Consider the following 20,931-nt stretch of genomic DNA (forward strand, 5'->3'; position numbering starts at 1 on the left):
TGGAATTTGAAGCACAAATAAATCAGGCATTGTTTTATTGAATGGCAGAGCAGGCTTGAGAGACTGAATGGCCAACTTCTACTCTTACGTACATAGCAGGAACTGTTGAAGTTTAAAACTTAGTTAACGTAGTCACGTCAGACTGAGGATGGTGTAGGTAGGGTGGTGACTAAAACAGTCCATTCCCATTCCTCCATTCAAAGAGCATTACTTTTCATTGTGATGGATGATGCTATGCAATTTAACCAAGAGACTATTATGAGGTTGAAATAAATATGATAAATTTAAATTTATAGAGATCTTTGTTTTATATATAGAGGTTTATTGAACAGAGAAGGCTGGGAGTTTTCATCAAACCAGTGTGATTTAGAAATGTCTTTCCAACTGAAATTAGGGAAAATCCTGAAATCTGTTGGGACAAAGGGCCTGTTTCCACACTGTAGGGATTCTAAATGCCATTCTAAATGAACTATAGGGAGAGGCTGAATAGGCTGGGGCTATTTTCTGTGGAGCATCAACAGCTGAGGGCTGATCTTTTAGATGTTTATAAAATCATGAGGGGCATGGATAGGTTAAATAGACAAGGTCTTTTCCCCAGAGTGCGGAGAAATACAAAAGGGACCCAAGGGGCAACCTTTTCACGCAAAGGGTGGTGCATATATGGAGTGAGCTGCTAGAGGAAGTGGTAGAAGCTGGTTCAATTACAACATTCAAAAGGCCTCTGGATGGGTTTATGAATAAGGGTTAGAGGGATATGGGCCAAATGCTGGCAAATGGGACTAGATTTATACAGGACATCTGGTCAGCATGGACGAGTTGGACCGAAGGATCTGTTTCCATGCTGTAAATCTCTATGACTCTATAACTCTGTTTTACTCTTACTCTCTACGGATGCTGCCAGACCTGCTGAGTTTTTGCTAAGTGTGATCTGCACTTTGTTTTTGTTTCAAATTCCTATCTTCTGCAGTTCTTTTTTATTTATCCACCTAATTCAATACTCTGTAATGAAAACTATTGCCTTGTGTTTTGTAATAAATTAGAGGATTAACCAAAATATCCGTTGTACATTTCCACTATTCTCATGTCTGGTGAAAGCATTCAGTAAACAGCTTTAAAACTACAGCTGTGAAAATACTTATGTAGATATCCTTTTGCAGGACAAAAGCTGAAATAACCAGAACAGCCACTGAGAATGTGTGTGATGGCAAAAATGTGATCCTAGGACCATCTGTCTATAACAGCAAACGAAGCAGTGAAAATGTTTCGAGTAAACATTACTGGTTAGATACCTTGTCAGATGGCACAGAATTCTAACAAAGATAATTTATCTGAGCTTCAAGAAGGTAGTCAACTCAGTATTAAAACTTTGCAGTGGTTAAGCCAAGTGCTGTCTTGTCTCAGGAAACAGATTCATTCTCCTTGTTGATGAAACATGACTGCAAATAATGCTAAAAGGGACAGGGGAAGGAAGGAAATCAGAAGACTGATTGACCAGATTTAGCCATCCCATGCCAAAGTTTAAGCCGTGCAGTATATTTCCTCTTTACACTTGTGTGTTACCAATGAGTCATTTGCACACCAGTGCAATTTGCCATAAAAGGTGCTGGACACGATATCTCTTACAAAATAATCAAGACGACGAATGGCTTGTATCAAAGATATGAATCAGTAGGGACAGGGAAGCAAAATAAATTAAATTGTTAATTAAAATTTTCATGCTAGCATTGAAAGGTTGCTGAAATACACCACTGTATTTTCAACTTAAGTACCATGTACCAAATTGATGCAGGATTAAGAAATATTCATGGTGATCAAACTTTGTGCTGGATAGCTTCTTGATTTCACAATACCATACTTACTCTCACCAGTACCAAAGACCAACATATTGTGAAAAAATAGTCAAAATAAAATAAAGAGCACACCATTCCTTGTATATTATCAGCATGTGCGTACATTTAATCCCCGTGCACTAGCAGCATGTAACTATGTTTGTTATAGGTGCATGCCAATAATTGTTCCATTACCTTCCTCTGCAGAAGTTAAAGTTAAATGCAGACGTTTCTGTTTTACGGATGTTCCTTGTATCAACAGGAGTCTGCGTCCCTCCTCAGCTCCTGCCCCAGCCATCATTTCATCTCTTTGACCTTCCTCCAGCGCCTTCTCTAGCTGCTGCTCACTCTCATTGCAAGCTATCTGTGGGCAGTGAACACAAAATAACACATTACTGTAAAACATTCATTACACAAACAGTGGCAAATTGCAATTCAATGCGCGATTATTCAGTCACTGTCAATCGCAAGGTCCCTAATTCAACTTAAAGGGTGACAGCTCGTTTTCAGTTAAAAGGTTTCCATTCCTTGAAATTGAAAGGAAAAACTAAGCACTTAACTCAAATTGGCACTTACCTGCACAAATCACAATCTCGTAATTTATATCGACAATAAGCTGCTTCATTTGACAACTGTTCTGCAACCCTGAAGTGAATGATGAACCTGGCACATCTTTGTACTCATCACTAAAACTGGTATTGTGGTGCTTTAAACAAGGCAAAGCCCCAGGTACTTATAGAATCTCTACAGTATGTAAACAGGCCCTTCAGCCCAACAAGTCCACACTGACCCTCAGAGCATCTCACCCAGACCCATCCCCCTACAACCCACCTAATCTGCACATCCCTGAACATTACGGGCAATTTAGCAAAGCCAATCCACCTAGTCTGCACATCTTTGGACTGTGGGATGAAACTGGAGCACCCAGAGGAAACCCATGCAGGCATGGAGAGAATGTACAAACTCCACACAGACAGTTGCCCAAGGGTGGAATCAAACCCAGGCCCTTGTGCTGTGAGGCAGTAGTGCTAACCACTGAGCCACCATGCCACCCATGTAAGCATAAACTTTTAACACATTGAACTAAATCTAACATTCCGTGAATTTTGAACACTGACTATAAAGCCAATCGAAAGAATGGATATTCTTAACCCTTTACCACAATTCTCAGGTGTCTACTGCTGATAATTCAAAGACATTTTATTGCACCAAAATGTTTTGAATCAACCAACTCAATTTAAGCTCAGTCTGTTGTTCCGTTCCAGTGAAGTTTGACGCAAGCTACAGGAACAGCACCATATCACTCAATTACAGCCTCTGGACTCAGCATTGAGTTCGAATACTTCTGACAATAACATTTGCCTTCAGTCAGAGCACACCTGCTCCAGGCACACCTTTTGTTTCTTTGTTTCTTTTTGTGCCCCGTCTCCATTTCTTTTGACCCTGGAGGGTTAACTTATCTGTCAATCTCTCCTGTCTTCCACTTGATCACAGACCTGCTTTTTATCCTTGGCCCAACTACCCTGTGCTCAAAACTTCAATGACACTGCTAACCATCCGTCATCAACTGAAATGCCAATTCTTTCTCTCTCCACCAATGCTGCCAGACCTGCTGATTTCTCCAGCACTTTCTGTTCTTGCTTTGAATTTACAGCATTCTCAGTATTCAAATTGAACAACATAAGTAACAAAGCACAAGCAGATTTTCGTCGCTTGCATTATATATTAAATTAAAACATCTATGAAATAGCAGATGTGGATTATCCATAAAATTCTAGAGACTTCATGTCTGTCAGCTTAAGGAGACTTCATTCAGGCTTAGAGGTAATACCTGAATTATAACAGTAGCCTCTGCATCAACTACTATTCATGTAGTATGAATGTAATAGTGTAATTGTAATTCAGACTGAATTCAGTTCTCGTGATACCAGTGGCCCAGGTCCACCCAACATTTTGTCAAAAAAGAACTTACATAAAAATAACATTCCCTCCAACTTATTACAAACATCTTGACAGGCTCACTCATTTCACAAGATCAAAATGAATTTTTTTTTTTTTTTTTTTTTTAAAAAGTGCTGTAATTCAGTACAAACACTTACATTATAACCAATAATTATAGCTTGTTTCACAAGTCAATTGACAGTTTGGTGAAGAAATTGCCCTGCATCTCAGTCCTAAAGGTATTGCCCCTTATTATGATAACCGCATCCACAAAGCCTGGACTGGAATTAAAGACTGGCAGCTAAATTGGTTATTGAGCAACATAAAGGCCTTTAGAGACAGTTCAATTGTGAAGATATTCCCATGATGGGCAAAGGATGAGCATTCAAAGCTACAGCTCCCTGAATGAATAGAGATATGGAGATTAAATTGAAACAGAAGATGATTTATGTTAAATATTGAGTTCCTAATTCATAATTAAGCCAAATACAAGTAGTACAGGGTTAATCGAAACAGGAATTAACAGGAGGAGACAGGGTACAAGAATACCTCACAGGCAACATAAAAAGGAACACAAAAATGTTTTTTGAACATCGAAATATTAAAATGTAGTCAAAGATCCAATTAGATACCAAAAAGGAGAAATCTTACCAAGGATAAAGGCATGAGTAAGTTACTAAATGAGTACTTTACACTGACCAGAGGTCAGCAAGTCAGGCAGCATCTCAAGAGAGGTAATGTTTCAGGTTGAGATAACCTTTCATCAGTTGGAGAAACTTACTAGAATGGGTACGAGGGAGAGCAGACTTCAGTCAAGTGGCATGACCAGAGAAACACCTTGAAACAGATAAAGTTCAAGGTAGATTTGATGGAGGTGTTTGAAATCGTAAAGAGTTTTGATACAGGGTCAGTAACCAGAGGCACAGATTCATACAAAAGCTCCAAAGATGACACGAAGAAAACTAAATTTACTTGAAAGGGTGCCAGAAACATGTTCATTATTAAATTGCACAAAGGAACTAGATAAATTCCTTAAGTGGAAACCTTTGCAGGCAATGGGGAAGGAGAAGTAGGGTACAAATAACTGAATTACTGGTACAGGCATGGTGAGTCACACGTCACATGGTGTCTTTTTTGTGCTTTGTCTATGGTTCCATAAAACCTCCCAGTGAAGTAGTTAAAATTTCTACTTGCTCAAGCTCAACCTGCTAGAACTGCTAAGAACAAGTATGGTGAACATGTGGCTCACAGATCCCAATCTCTGAAAGTATCTTGTCCAATCACTGTTACTCTTTTCGCACACTCTCTATTTCTCCCTCTCTCCCCAGCCCTGCTGCCTAACATTCAAACATGCTTTTCAGGAGAAAATTCGACAGTTACCTGAAGAGGAAAAATATGTTGAACTTTTGGGGAAATGGTTTAAGATTGGATTCAGGTGTATTTCTCTTGCACGGAACAGACAGAGACACAATCAGCCATATAGTCTTCTGCTGAACTGTAACCATTTTACAATACTAAAACCCTATGCCTCACTAGTTCATTCTCCACCTTACAATGCACTCCTTACAATGCACTTGTTGTACTTTTACACAATAAACATATGTAATACTTTTCCTAAGATAAAGAGATCAAACTTTACAAAATACTCCAAATGAAGTCTAACAAAATTCCTTTAGAATCTTTATTTTCTCCATTCATTGTAGGAGGTGGGCATCGCTGGTTGGGCCAGCATCTATTGCCCATTTCGAGTTCCCTTGTGAAGATGGTGGCAAGCTATCTTCTTGAACCACAGCAGTCCAGGTGGTGTAGGGAGACCGTTAGGGAGGCCGATCTGTTTATGTTCCGCATTCCACATTCCCAGCTATCCCTAATAGCTCAGAATGCCTTGCGTAACAAGAAACTGTTTACCAGTGCATTAAAAAAATTCAATGACTCACCTCTGCTGCTTTCTGAAGCAGTCCCAAAGTTATACAACCATCTGATAAAAATGCAGTTCCTCATGTCTGTCCTAAAATAACAATCCTCAATTTCAAAGCAGTTAGAACAGTCCCCCTCGTTTTAGACTCACCTACACAAGAAAACATTCTTTTCAAACTAACCTTGCCAAGACCATTCAGGATCTCATAGACTTCAATCAAATCATTTCTCACTCTTCTAAACTCAAGGTGGAAACATTTCCAGCGTCTCCAATCTTGCCTCCTAAGGAAAACCGCACATTCAGGAATCAGTCTAGTGAAGCTATCCCCATCACCTACAGTGGCAGGAGATAATTAGGGCCACAGATTATTTGAATTCCATATGTGGCAGCCAGCTGCATGCAACAGGAAAATACAGCACTTACCCACATGTATCTTCAGCATTACATTTGTCACGTATTTAGAACATATATAATCAGAGTAGAACCAGCCCAAATAAATACTTCCACCAAAAGCGAATTATTTAATCTGTTGCTTGGGCAATGTAAAAAAGGTACATTGTGAGGTGGAGAGGGAATTAGTGAGGTGAAAGGGTATTAGAATTATAAAATAGTCACAGTACAAGACAAATTCACCAAGACCCACTCTTGCACATTTCCCCTAGAAGTCCAGTAAATATTTCCTCTTTAACTATTGAATTCTCTCCTGAAAAGCATATTTGAACATTACAAGGCAGCGTCAGGATGGGGGGTGGACGTGTGAGAGACAGAGAGACGTTGGGGCTGATTGAAGAGGATAGTTTCAGACATTGGGATCTAGATGGCTAAAGGATCGGCTCCCAGTGAAGAGACAAAGGGAGGTAGCAATATAAAAGAGGGAAGGGTCAGGTGAAGCATGAAGAATTGCAGGAAGTTTCAGCATTACATGGATTACAGAAATTGGTATCTGCATAGCCATGAAAGAATTTAAACACAAGCACGAGAATTTTAAATTTGAAGCATTGTGAAACAGAGAACTGATGAAAGTCAGTGAGGACAGTGGTGAAAGTTTTATATAAAATGTTGAGGACTACATTGGAAGGAATGCAAGTCTGGATAAACTTTTGAGTTATGAACACGGTACAGGGCAGGTCAGGAAAGAATTGGAGCAATCAATTCAGAGGTGGCCAAGGCATGGATGACAATTTAAACAGCAGAGATGAGACTTAAGAAAATGAGAACAAATAGTTTTGGTTTTAAAAGGACACCAAGATTTCATCCTTAGAACTTCAAACAAAAAATAAACTCCTGATTACCTTTAGAGTTGGACCTTCCTCTTCATCGTTTGAAGAAGAGTCTTCTGCTTGCTGAGATACAAGGACAAACTCTTCACTGTTCAGTGTGGAAACAGAGTCTGACGAACTACTCAAGTTGCGCAAAGCTTGAACATCCATCTCTCAACCGGTACAACACATAGCAACAATCTGGAAAAAAGAGGTTTTAGATATGACAGGCTTTTCAAGTCTGTGTTTATTGCTGATTTTTAAAATTATACTTTTCTGGCTAAAAAGTAGAAAAATTGGAGAAAATCTTGTTTATGCTTTCAAATATCCTTAAACTACAAGATAGCAAATAGCAAGAATCTAACAAGAGACGGTTAATACTAAATGATGTCCCACTATTAATTACATAGTTCACAGACACCAGCTCTCCAAGCCTCAAACATCCGGGAAACATACATTGCCAGCAGTTGTTCAACTAATGACTTCAAATAATTACTGATCCACTTGGGACTGTTGGTGACATTACACAACAAGCGATGTTGCTCATACACAATATGATAATTACATTGAATGGGAAACTAGAAGCAGTTTCAATGCAGCTGCATGCCATCATACCAGAGAACACATGTCTAAATAGAAGAAGCAAGACTGAAAATACTCTTCAGACAGCTGATCAACAGTGTAGATTTATTCACTATCTGAGCTTTTGTTTTGAGAAATCACTTTGCCTCCTCTGAACATCGTTTCTGGAATCAGAAATGTACCATACAGGGGTGTCAACGAAAGAATGTGCTATATCAGCCTACCGCACAGATAAAACGACAATACACTGCCTTACAGGACTACTGGGAAAAGGTCCGTGAGTCTGTGCATTAACTCCCCCAATCCCAATGTAGGACCAACTCCTTTGTGTTTATTGCACAGGGCACAGATCCAAATTCCACCTTTCACCTGATGACGTCCTCAAATTAGTGAGTTTTCCACACACTGCCTCTGATATCAGCCACTCAACTGCCGCGCGAACAGAGCAAGCTGGGAACTAATTTGAAAGAAATGTGAATAATATGACCAAAAGAACATCTCACATTGCTTCCCTCACAGAATGCGGCTTTATTGTGTTCATGAGGCCTTTGCATGCATGCAAACAAAACTTAGCAGTAAATGGAGCAGAATAGTGACAAAATATGGGTAATTAATTTGTTGAAGAGGCACATAATATGTTAAAGGTGAGATGGTACATTTTGGTGGGCCAAACACCATACCCCTTGAAAACAGGTGTCTAAAAGGCTAAAAGAAACAAGGGGCCTAAGAATACATATACACAGAGCATTAAAATCAATGCCACAGGTTAATAAGTCACTTCAATAAAGGGGAAACAATGCACTGTTCATTCTTAGCAGGAGAGAACAAAAAAGCAAAGAAGCATGATTAAACTTGCCTAGCACCTTAGGCCATAATTAAGTGTAACTGTCCAGGGCTCTATTAACAAAAGAATTTGAGGCAATGAGAATGTGAAAAAACAATGTAGTAGAATGCTACCAGAACCGATCCAATTCAGAACAGATGAAATACTCCTCAACCTGAGCTGACTTAAATCCCAAGATGATGATACAGGAGTCACTCTCTGCTGATGTGCCTTCGTGTCACACTGAGAGAATGGCCTCCAAAGGAAATCTGCTTGATGGTTGTGGGTTAGCCATCAACTTAAGACAGGAATATTTCAGAAACCACCAAGTTCTAACTGTACCCCCATCTATTATAGCAATGAATGACACAACACTGAAAGTTGTAGTTAACTTCACTAATCTTAGAAGCACAATCTTCAGAAATAGTTGCATTGACAGAGATGGCAGAGAAATTTGACTGAGGATGGCAAAGAGCAAGTTCAGCACTTGCCCATTTACACAAGAACCTGTTGAAGAGATGAGGCATCAAATCTACAATAAAACTTGCTATGCACAAAGCTGTGGTAATACCCAATTCCTGTATGCACAGGAGACTTGAACTACCTACTGTAGAAATATTAAGCCGTTTTAAGTTTCACACAAGATGCATTCATATCATTATGAGCATCAAATGGGAGGAGAAAGTGGACAACACAGAGGGAGTTCAAAAAAACAGAGAAATCTGGAATTCCAGCACTCATCATCAGATCCCAGCTCAGATGGAGAGGACAAAACAGATGATCAAGTCCCTAAGACAGTTCACATATTCACTACTTTGAAGTGAGGCAGGTTCCTTGGCAATTCCTTGAAGGTGAATATCAGGAACTGCAGCTTGTCCACCACAAACTAGGAAAAAAAGTGAGTGATGAAGAGAGACTAGGAAGCAATCTCAAGTACAGAAATAGAAGTTGCTGGAAAAGCTCAGCAGGTCAGGCAGGAATCTGTGAACAGAAATCAGAGTTAACGTTTCAGGTCCGGTGACCCTTCCTCAGAACGTTAACTCTGATTTCTCTTCACAGATGCTGTCAGAGCTGCTGAGCTTTTCCAGCAACTTCTGTTTTTATTTCTGATTCACAACATCCAAAGTTCTTTTGGTGCTTATGTTGAACAGCAAAAAATGCAGGCAGCAAAGGATTAAAGACAAGCTAGGAAGACTGGGAAATCCTGAACAAAAAGCAGGCAATTCAACCTTGTCCACAATGTGGAAAGTCATGTAAGTCTACCATCTGACTCTCCAGCCACATTAGAACATAACAGATCATTGTGAACACACGCAAAAGTAGGTTCAGGAACAGCTTCGTTTCGGCTGTTATCAGACTGTTGAATGGACTCTGGCCTCAAATAATGTAACCTGCAATGTAACCTGTATGCCTCTAAGTCTTTTTGATCTGTACATCCTTTACTTGCTGTGATCTGCCTGTACTGCTCGTAAACAAAGCTTTTCACTGTATTTCAGTACATGTGCCAATAAATCAATCAATCAACAAACACAGAAAAAGTGATCACCTTTGATAACAGAATCCAGAATGGAGAGGTTATACCTAAATTAAACATTTGAAGAGGTTGAGGGTCTTTGCTGTGGCAAAGAGATAACTGATGGTGATCTAGTAGAGACATTTATGATTATCAAGAGGTTTGATCAATTAGATGCAGAGACGGTGTTTCCTTGCATGAGACACCTTCGGCAGGCTCAAGAGGCTGACTGGCCTATTCCTGCGTTAAATTTCAACGTTCATAGCTAGAAGTGACAAACGCAAAACTGTCACTAATATATTCAATTGGGAATTCTGGAAGAACATCTTTACCCAGAGTTGCTAACACAGGGAGTGGGTAAATCAAATAGTATGAATGAAAGGAAAGTTAATGCATCAGGATGAAAGGAATAGAAGGACCTGATGATGGCGTTAGGTGGAAAAGACTGAGGTTTGCAAGAAACATAATCACTAGCATAGAGGCATTGCTCTGCTGATTGTACAATGGTAACTAATGTAATAAGTTCATAAGGCATCATGAAGAAGGAAATACATGACAGAAATGCATCCTGAAATTCACAAAGATTGAGTCAGAATTACAAGTCAAAAGAAACAGGAGCAGGGGCAGGAGTAGGCAATTCAGCTCCTTGAAAGCTGCTCTGCCATTTGGTGATCATGGCTGATCTTATCTTGGCCTCAACTCCGCTTTCCTGCTGGATCTCCATAACCCTCCAACCCAATTCTGATTAACAATTTGTCCACCTCCTCCTTACATTTACTCAATGTACCAGCATTCAACTCTGGGTAGTGAATTCCACAGATTCACAACCTTTAGAAAGAAGTAATTTCTCATCACCATTTTAAATGTACCACCTCTTACCCCAAAGCTATGACCTTTCGTTCTAGATTGTCCTACAAGGGGAAACATCCTTTCTATGTCTACTCTGTCAACCCCATTAGCAACACTTCAATTTCATTCCTTTCATTCTTCTAAACTCCAGAGTTTAGGCCTAAACTGCTCAAATCTTTCTTCAGAAGACAAATTCATCATCTCTAAAATTAATCTAGTGAACCACCTCAGGACTGCCCCAATGCAACTACATTCCACTCAAGAAAGGGGACCAAAATTGTACGTAATACTCCAAGTATGGTTGCACAAATGCCTCATACAGTTACAGCAACACTACCTTACTTTTATACTATACTCCTTTCGTAATAATTGCCAAAATTCCAATGGCCTTCATTCTTACCTACTGTATCTGCATACTAGCTTTCTGCAATTCATGCATAAGGACACACTGATCCCTTGGTATACATTGTTTGAATGGTGCCACTTAAGGTCAAGAAGCCTGATCAAACTTAAACTGAGATTATCTCCAAGGTTTTACAGCTGTCTCTTTTAAAACCGATCTCTAAGAGTGTTGTATAACACAGTGTGGAGCTGGAGGAGCACAGCAGGCCAGGCAGCATCAGAGGAGCAGGAAAGCTGACGTTTTGGTTCAGGACCCTTCTTCAGAAATGGGGGAGGGGCAAGGGAGCTCTGAAATAAAGACAGAGAGGAGGGGTGGGGCTGGGGAAGGTAGGTGGGATGATGATAGGTGAGTGCAGGTAGGCACTCAGGTGGGGATTGGTTAGTGAGGTGGGAGCAGCTGATAGGTGGGAGAGAAGATGGACAGGTCAAGGAGGCGGGGATGACAGGGATGGTTGGTCTTGGGATGAGGCCAGGGGTGGGGAGATTTTGAAGCTTGCAAAGTCCACATTGGGTTGTAGGCTTCCAAGGCGGAATATGAGGTGTTGCTACTCAAGTGTCTGGGTGGCATCGTTGTGACACTGGAGGTGGCCCAGGATGGACATGTCGTCCAGGGAGTGGGAGGAGGAGTTGAAGTGGTTTGCGACTGGAAGATGTTGTCATTTATTGCAAACAGAGTGCAGGTGCTCTACAAAGCAGTCTCCGAGCCTCCGCTTGGTCTCACCGATGTAGCGGAGGCCATAACGGGAGCAGCGGATGCAGTAAACCACATTAGCGGACGTGCAGGTGAACCTCGGTCTGATGTGGAAGGTTTTTTTGGGTCCTTGCATGGAGGTGAGGGGGGAGGTGTAGGGGCAGGTGTAGCACTTCCTGCAGTTGCAGGGAAAGGTGCCAGGGGTGGTGGAGCTAGTGGGGAGTGTGGAGACAGCAGTCCCTACGAAAGGCAGAAAGGGATGGAGAAAGAAATATATCCTTGGTTGTGGGGTCAGATTGCAAGTGGCAGAAGCGGCGAAGAATGATACGTTGAATCCGGAGGTTAGTGGGGTGATACACGTCCTGTCCGTCTTCTCTCCCACCACCTCACTCACCAATCTCCACCACTGCCTACCTGCACTCACCTATCGCCATCCCACCTACCTTCCCCAGCTCCACCCATCCTCTCTATTTATTTCAGTGCTCCCTTCCCTCTCCCCCATTTCTGAAGAAGGGTCCCGACCCGAAACGTCAGCTTTCCTGCACCTCTGATGCTGTCTGGCCTGCCGTGTTCCTCCAGCTCCACACGGTGTTATCTCTGACTCCAGCATATGCAGTTCTTACTATCTCTAAGAGTTTTGTCACTTGTTACAAATGACATCCACTGGATCAAGGAATGAGAAACACGGGAAGTTACAAATTCCTTGTGACTAATTCCATCTCTTGAATGTCAGGCTCTGAACAACACCAAGTGAACCTTGCTAACCAGACTCAGAACAATTAAGGGTCTCGGTGCAGTCAACTTCCAACTCGAGGCCTCAGCATAAACCCATATTATAGATTTGTGGACAGACACAAACAGTGCTGCATGTTACCGAGGAGTGTTCTCTCAACTGACTAATTGGCACCTTAAACACAACAAATTAAGCAGTGATCATCTGACTCCAGGAACGTGCATGCACTGAATAACGATAAATCGGCTCTCAGTCAAACAAAGTTTCAATTTCAAAGTTCTCATCCTTGTTTTCAAATTCCTCATGGTTTGCTCCTCCCTATCTCTACAATCACCTCTAACACTAACCCTACAGCTCTCCAAACAGCTGCACACTGGCTCTGACACCAATTTTAACTGCTGCACCTTTTATGGCTATACCTTCAACTATATAAGCCCCAAAGCTCTGGAATTCACTGCTCGCACTTCTCCATCTCTCTACCTCTTTTCTTTCCTTTGAGATACTCTTCAAAATGCAACTCTTCAACCAAGCTTTGGCCATCTGACTTATTTTGTGACTCACTATCATAATTTGATTCATTAAAAACCCTACAGAAACAACAGTGTAGAAAGGGGTTTTGTTTTCTGTTAAACAATGATATACTTCAATGAGAGTTTTTGATATTTTTTTATTCACTCATGAGACGAGGGCAGTGCAGCTGGAGCAGCATTTATTGCCCATCCTTAGTTACCTTTGAGAAGACGCCTGTAAGCTGCCTTCTTGAATCGCTACAGTCTATGTGCTATAGGACACCCACGGTGCCATTAGGTAAGCAATTTCCAAGATTTTGACCTAGCAACACCAAGGAAGCAATATATTTCCAAGTAATGATGGTGAGGGGCTTAGAGGGGAGCTTGCAGGTGATGGTGTTCCCATATATTTGCTGCCCTCGTCCTTCTAGAAGGCAGTGGTCGTGGGATTGCAAGGTTCACTCTAAGGATCTTTGGTGAATTTCTGCAGTGCATCTTGTAGATAAGTACGTATTGCTGCTACTGAGTGTCGGTGTTGGAGTGACTGAACGTTTGTGGATGTGGTCTAATAAAAAATGGCAAACTAATCAGAAGTCTAACGTAAACAGAGGAACAATAGTTTGAAAGTAATTCTTTAAAAAGGAAGGTGAAGGGAGTAACCATAACCAGCTATCGCAGGATTCTAAAACAAACTCTCTACGGTGAACATGAACTGGCAAAATGAATTCAGCAAACAGCCCCGAATCAGCTCTCAGCATAGTGACATTCAAGAGATGGAAGTGACGAGAAGCAGTCTGTGACAGATTGGAAAAGGCTGAGGCTCTTTTCATGAACTGAAGAGTGTGAGGTGAGATTTTGAAACTGTATTTATGAGAAGAATATCAATTGATTAGCAGCACTAATCCAGATACCAGTTATTCAACCAAGCTTTGGAATCAGAGATCTACAGTGCAGAAAAAGGCCCTTTTGCCCATCATGACAGGGCCAGTCAAAACCAACTATTCTAACCATCCTCATTAAACTCCCCAGGAAAAAGATATGGAGGAGAGAGATCTCATAACGAGATGGAGAACCAAACTGGTAAAGCTTACTCAGTAAGGAGAAAAGATGACAATTGGACATGGATTATATCCTGCTGTGTGGATTAGCAGAGGTATCATAAACATTACTCTCAAACTGGATCAAAGTGCTCTACACACTGCCCTCAGACTGGGTCAGGAGAGGGGGGTGAACCTGCTGTACATACTGTCCACAGAATGGGTCAGCAGAAGGAGGTAAACCCGCTATACACACTGCCCTCAGACTGGGTCAGGAGATGGGGTGAAGTAACTGCACACACTGTCGTCATGCCGGGTCAGGAGAGGCAATGAAGTTACTGTACACGGTGCCCTCAGACTGGATCAGAATTGAGGGGTAGTGGTGAGGAGGGAGTGGCAAGGGTGCCGTACACACTTCTCAAACTGGGTCGGGAGTGAGCGGGAGGGTTGCAGGGAACGGGTGAGGCAGCTGCACACAATGGATCAGAAGTGTGGGGTGGCGGATGGCTGAGTGAGACAGCAGACGGAGTGGCAGATTGGTTTTCACTGGCTTCAGACAGAGTCAGGGTGATAAAAACTAAAAAAAAAACTGCATCTTTTTTCAATTAAGTCCTCAGAAGGGCCCGTTCTCACTGGAGAAGTCAGTCCCGGGTACGACACTCCGATCATTCAGTTGGCACAATAATCTTCATGTGAAGTTAGCCTGCAGAGCAATACATCAAACCTATTCCGTCCTCAATTTCCCTTACTACATTCTCTCTATGCAGCTGGAATTCATGTAAGAATGGTAGCTAACACAAATGATTTTTTTCTCCCCAACTCCGCACCCACCCACTCCACACCCCCCACCCCAAAACCTTATTCCAGTACGCTTAGGTCAACTGTCATGCCCACAGCAGAACCCACCCCTGCCACACTGAGATTTATTTGGTAGAGAACTGGAATTTTACTATCCTGATCCACATTGCTTAGTAGCATGTATCTAGAGAACCAACTAGAGAAAGACTGACCTTGACCAGGTATTGGATAACAAAGAAGGAACGATAAATCAATTAACAATCTAATTGCATTTGGCCCTTAGGGAAGAATGACCACAATACAATAGAATTCTTCATGAAGATGGACAGTGACATAGTTGTTTCTGAAACTAGGGTCCTTGAATTTAAATAAAGGAAATTACAATGGTACAATGTGTGAGTTAGCTACGATAAATTAGGGACCATAATTTAAAGGGATGACACTGGGCAGGCAATGGCATATATTTAAAGAACATGGGGATGACCTGCAAAGGTTATTCACCCCAGTCTGACATAAAAACAATATGAGAAAATGTGGTCAAACCATGACTAACAAGGGCAAATAGGGATAGTATTAAATTCAAGGAAGAGGTATATAAGTTGGCCAAAAAAGAAACAGAGGATTGGGAACGGTTTAGATTTCAGCAAAAAGAGACTGATTAAGAGTGGAAAATAAGAGTTTCAGAGTAAGCTTGCAGGGAACATACAAATTGTTAGTAAAAGCTTCTGCGGATATGCAAAGAGAAAAAAATGAGTAAAGACGAATGTAGGTCCTCTACAGTCAGAAATCAGGGGAATTTATAATGGGGAACAAAGAGATGACAAAACAATTAATTACATACTTTAGTACCGCCTTCACAAAGGAAGACACAAATGACATCCCAAAAATATGGGGAACTTAGGGCCTAATAGGAAGGAGGAATTCAAAGAAATTAATATTAGTAGGGAAATGGCGTTGGGGAAATTAATTGGATTAAGGCTGAAAAATCCCCAGGCCGTGAGAAGTTTCATCCCAGAGTACTTAACCAAATGGTACTAGAAATAACAGATGCACTAGTGGTCATTTTTCAAAATTCTGTAGATTCTGGAAGAGCTCCTATGGATTGGATGGTTGCTAATGTAACTCTGTTATTTAAGAGGGGAGGCAGACAGAAACAGCGAATTATAGACAAGTTAGCTTGATATCACAGAATCCCTACAGTGTGGAAGCAGGTCATTCAGCCCATCAAATTCACACTGATCCTTCGAAGGGTATCTCCCAGACCCACTCCCCTACCCTATCCCTGTAACCCTGCATTTCTCATGGCTAATCCACCTAACATGCATGCCCCTACATACTATGGGCAATTTAGCATTGCCAATCCACCTAACATGCATATATCATTCCAGAGAAAAATGATACAGCCCATTATAGAAGATGTAATTGCACAGAACTTGAAAGATAGTGACATGAACAGACAGAGCCAGCATGGATTTATGAAGGGACATTAGAAACAGAATTAAGTTTATTGTCACGTGTATTCAAATACAAGGTTACACGAGCAGTGAAAAGTGTACATAGTCACCATTCCTGGCACCATTTTAGGTACAAAGGTACCTAGGGTACAAAATCTTAGGTACAAAGTAGAAAAATAAAGAGATAAGTTATAGGTTAAACATTACCGTCCTTCTTAGTATAAAGTTGAGAAAAAAGAAGTCCTGCTTGACAAATTTGCTGCATGCAGTAGATTGGATAATGGAGAGCAGCAGATGGTGGATTGGAAACTTGGATTTTCAGAAGGCTTTTGATAAGGTTTCACATAAGAGATTAGCATGCAAAAAATAAAGTGTACGGGACTGGAGGTAGTCAACTGACATCCTGGCTGGCAGACAGGAAACAAACAGTAAGAATAAATGGGTCTTTTTTCAAGTGGCAGGCAGTTACTATTTAGGAACCAAAGGGATCAGAGCGATTCACAATATATATTAACAATTTAGATGAGAGAATTAAATGTATTATCTCTAAGTTTGCAGACAGCATAAAGCTGCGTGGGAGGATATGCTGTGAAAAGGATGGAGAGAAGCTTCAGTGTGATTGGACAGGTAAATGGGCAAATGGCTGATGCAGAATAATGTGGATAAATATGAAGTTATGCATTTTGGTAGCAAAAACAGGAGGAGAGATTACCTGAATGGAAAAGAGGAAAGTGGGAAAGAGGAGGTGCAATGAGACCTGGGTGTCCTTTTACACCAGTCGCTGGAAGTTAGCATGCAGAAGCAGCAGGCAGTGAGGAAGGCAAATAATATGCTGGCCTGCATAGTGAGAGGATTTGAGTACAGGTGCAAGGCTGTCATGCTGCAACTATATAGGGTATGGGTAAGACCAAACCTGGAGTATTGTACAGTTTTGATCTCCTTATCGGAGGAAGAATGTTCTGGCTGTGGAGGGAGTGCAAAGATTTACCAGACTGATTCCTGGGATGGCAGGACTGATTGGTTACAACTATATTCATTGCAGTTCAGAAGAATGAGGTGGCTATCTCATAGAAACTCATAAAATTCTAAAAGAATTAGATAGAGAAGATACAGGAAGGATGTTCGCTCTGACTGGGGAGTCCAGAACCAGAGGTCACAGTCTAAGGATAAGAGGCATGCCTTTTAAGATAGAGATGAGAAGGAACTTCCCATGGAGTAATGGGCCTTTGGAATTCTCCACCACAAAGTTTAAAACATTGAAGACTTTCAGGTAAGATATCGATATAGTTCTTTGAGCTCAAGTGTTCAAAGGATATGGGGAGAAAGCAGGAACAGGGGACTGAGTTGAATGATCAGCCGTGATCACATTGAATAGGAGCGGAGGCTCAAAGGACCGAACATCCTACTCCTGCTCCTATAACGTATGTTACTAGAGCCTGTGGTAACAGCTGAGAAATTCTGTCCCCAAAACTGCCGAATTCCAGATCTGCCAGTGGAGATCTGACAGCCTGCGGCTTGCTCCTATACCCCAGAGCATGTCAGCAACCCAACTCGGACTGTAGGGCTGCAGGTAAGTGGCTCACACATGTATTGGCCTTTTGGAGGCACTCTACTTTCACATTGCACTAGTGTAAGTATCAGAGCAGCGTGAATACACACCTCAGTAAAGTGGGGCCAGGGGCTCTTCCCAGACCAAAGTAGTAGGTTTCCTTTTCTTTCTGTTCACTCCTAAGGGAATCCAAAAACATTTTTATAATCACATGCCACTAAGATACCATTACGCAGTAACTAGAGGCCTAAACTCATGCCTAGAATGAACTGTTTGCACCAGCATGCCCAATGAGGTCCAAGTGGAGAATTCCCCAGGGTAGCTGAGAACAGCCTGAACCAATGATTAAAGCTAATTCTAATAAATTCCTGCCTCCTAGTATTTGAATCAGAAATGAATGATCACACTAGTATGACTAGTGTTGCCCTTAAACAATAGTATTCACCATAAAGTCAGCAAAAACTGTAATTCAGGCTACAAAAAGCCACATTGATGGCCATACCTCTAACTGAAACCTGAGGCAGAATTTGGGTGAATGTTTGAACTAAAGTCGTGGAGGATTTCCAGTCCTACAAAAATGGATGCTGGCAAAGAACATCTACAAAATAAACCTTCATTTCAGACTGCGCAATAATCACATATTTGTGGCCTTGAATATCATATCTTGGCTGATACTAGAGCAGTTTAACTTCTGCTGCACTTCCCCTTCAGTAACACCACATAATTGCATTGTAAGGATTTCAACACTAATGACTGGATGCAAAATTGAATCTTTCAAGACGTCGTTTCAACGGAGCCTAAGGCATTTGTTTGCTTTACTGCAAAATAAAAACTAAAGCCATTCTGAGCACAATCACTAACAATGCACGGAAGAAACCACTCAAAACCAAACTATAAGAAAGGATGTCAGTATTGAGTTACCAGTTGATTTAGCGAAGAGCAATTTCAACAGAATCTCAGAATAGCTGTAGGGCAAGAGACCGTTCAGCTCAAGAATGACATTAGCACTTATTTGATGGCCCTCCATTGAATCTAGGGAATGCAGCGGAGGTACTGATGGTGGAATTGTTCTAGCGCTCTTACAAGCCACTGCTTACACAGTTCAGCTCCCCAGTGCAATACAGGTGCATAATGATGACAACTGTTCTGAACACAAGGACTTTCGTTGACCTATTTTAGGTCGTACACTCTCTGCTGTAGTTTGTTGAAGGCTGAGTTAATAAAGCTGATCCAGTATTGGATCTCATCGACGGTGGCCTTTTGACAATTGCAGATACCACAATACCAGGAATGCCTAAAATATCCAAGAGATATATCTATACACAGAGCAAAGTCGCTCTCAAATCTTTTCTGCACTCTGTCAAAAACCTTCACTACCTAAAGTGTGGCGTCAAGAATTGAAAATATAGCAGTTGAAGCCAAATCAGTATTTCAGAGACGTTCATCAGAGTTTTCTTGCCTTTGTACGCTAAACCCCTCATTACAAAGCCCAGGATCTTATATGCCTTTTAGTGGCTTACCCTGCAACCTCCAAAGATGTACATTTATATCTCAGCTTTCTTTGTTCTTGCACCCCTTTTAGATTTGCACCCTATTCTTTTCAAAACATAATAATTTACATGCCTCCACATAAAATTTCATCTGCCACATGTCTGTCAATTTCAGCAGTCTGTCACAGTTCTCCTCAAAGTTCACAGTTCTTCCAAGTTCTGTGTCATATACAAATGTTGAAACTGTGCCTTTCAACATGCAAGTCTAAGTCTTGATATTTACGAAGAAAAGCAGATAGTCTAGTATCAGCACAGGGAACACCACTGTGTACCTTCATTCAGTCTTCAAAATAACTGCTAATCACAATCCCTACTTCCTGTCACTCAAACTTTGGGACCCGTGCTGTCACTGTCCTTTCATTTCATGGATTTTGCTGACAAGCTTGTTTTACAGCATTTTATCGCACCTCTTTCAGCAGTCCATATGTACCTTATCAATCGACTTACTGTCATCCTTTTCTGTTACTTCAGCAAAAGCACAAAGAAATTATTTAAACATGACTTGACTTTAACAATCTATACTGGTTTTCCATAATTAATCTGCTCTCATCCAAACCAGGACAAAATTAATCATTTTACCACAACTAAGGTTAAGCTGACTGGCTTTATCCTTGCTCCCTGTTTTAAACATGAATGTGTATATGTAAATCCCCGAATTCCTTTCAAGTCACTGTCCTGAGAGAACTAAAGGTTTTATCAGTGTAAAGAAGAGGTGGCATTTTAGGTCAGACAATGCATGTTAGGTGTGAGGACTTGTATAGCATCTGTTTATGTTTTGGTTTGGAATCCAACTGGTTTTATTTCTGAAGTAGGAATTAATAAAATGCCATATTGACTGTCTAATAAAGAGTGTGTCTGTGTGTCACACATAATCCTCCAGTCCAAGGTAAACCCCACCCATACAAAGAGAAACTAAGATAATAACCAAGACCTCAACATCTATGGATGCATCCCATCTGCTCCTGGTGACTTATCAACTTTAAACTACAGCCAGGCTTTCTAATACTTATTCATCATAATTCTGTAACTCATCCAGTGTCTCAATTACCTATCCTTTCCCTTCAACTGAGAGGAAAAAAAAAATTGTATGGCTGCAAGGATTGCTCTTTAGAAAGCAGAAATAGACTCAATGGGCCAACTGGCCGCAATGGTTCTATGTTTTTAGCAGCATTATTTTCCTTGGTGGAAAAGGACACAAAGCAATCATTTAGTACAGCAAATCATGCCCTCTGCATTCCTGCATAGATCTCCTTTTTGGCCCTAATCAGTTCCACTTCTTACTACGCTTTTATGCTTGTAGGAGGCCTATAGATTCTCTCATTTCAGTTGTCTGATATTCTTTCTTTTGTTACTGCCATATTAAGTTTACTTTTCACTTCTATTATCAACCCGACATCTGTCATCCACAGCTTTTCTTTTTTGCTTCACGTTCTATCATCCAGGGAGCTCCAGTTTTGACTGAGATAACAAGGTGTAGAGCTGGATGAACACAGC

The 20,931-nt window shown here is 41.1% G+C and overlaps 1 protein-coding gene across 1 annotated transcript in view; it reads right to left on the bottom strand.

The window, feature by feature from the left end:
• LOC109922222 (rab GTPase-activating protein 1-like) overlaps nucleotides 1-18,067 on the bottom strand; it is a 152,084-nt gene extending 134,017 nt beyond the window's left edge. Inside the window, exons 1-3 of the mRNA XM_048602003.1 lie at nucleotides 17,998-18,067; nucleotides 6,981-7,148; nucleotides 2,025-2,193 (exon numbers count right to left, since the gene is read on the bottom strand). Coding sequence (XP_048457960.1) covers nucleotides 2,025-2,193; nucleotides 6,981-7,118 — 307 coding nt within the window. The 5' untranslated portion in view covers nucleotides 7,119-7,148; nucleotides 17,998-18,067. The remainder of the gene's footprint in view (nucleotides 1-2,024; nucleotides 2,194-6,980; nucleotides 7,149-17,997) is intronic.
• Between the last annotated feature and the right edge of the window lie 2,864 nt (nucleotides 18,068-20,931).

The sequence above is a fragment of the Rhincodon typus genome, chromosome 10 (genome assembly GCF_021869965.1).
Source record: "Rhincodon typus isolate 14 chromosome 10, sRhiTyp1.1, whole genome shotgun sequence".
NCBI classification, from domain to species: Eukaryota; Metazoa; Chordata; class Chondrichthyes; order Orectolobiformes; family Rhincodontidae; genus Rhincodon; species Rhincodon typus.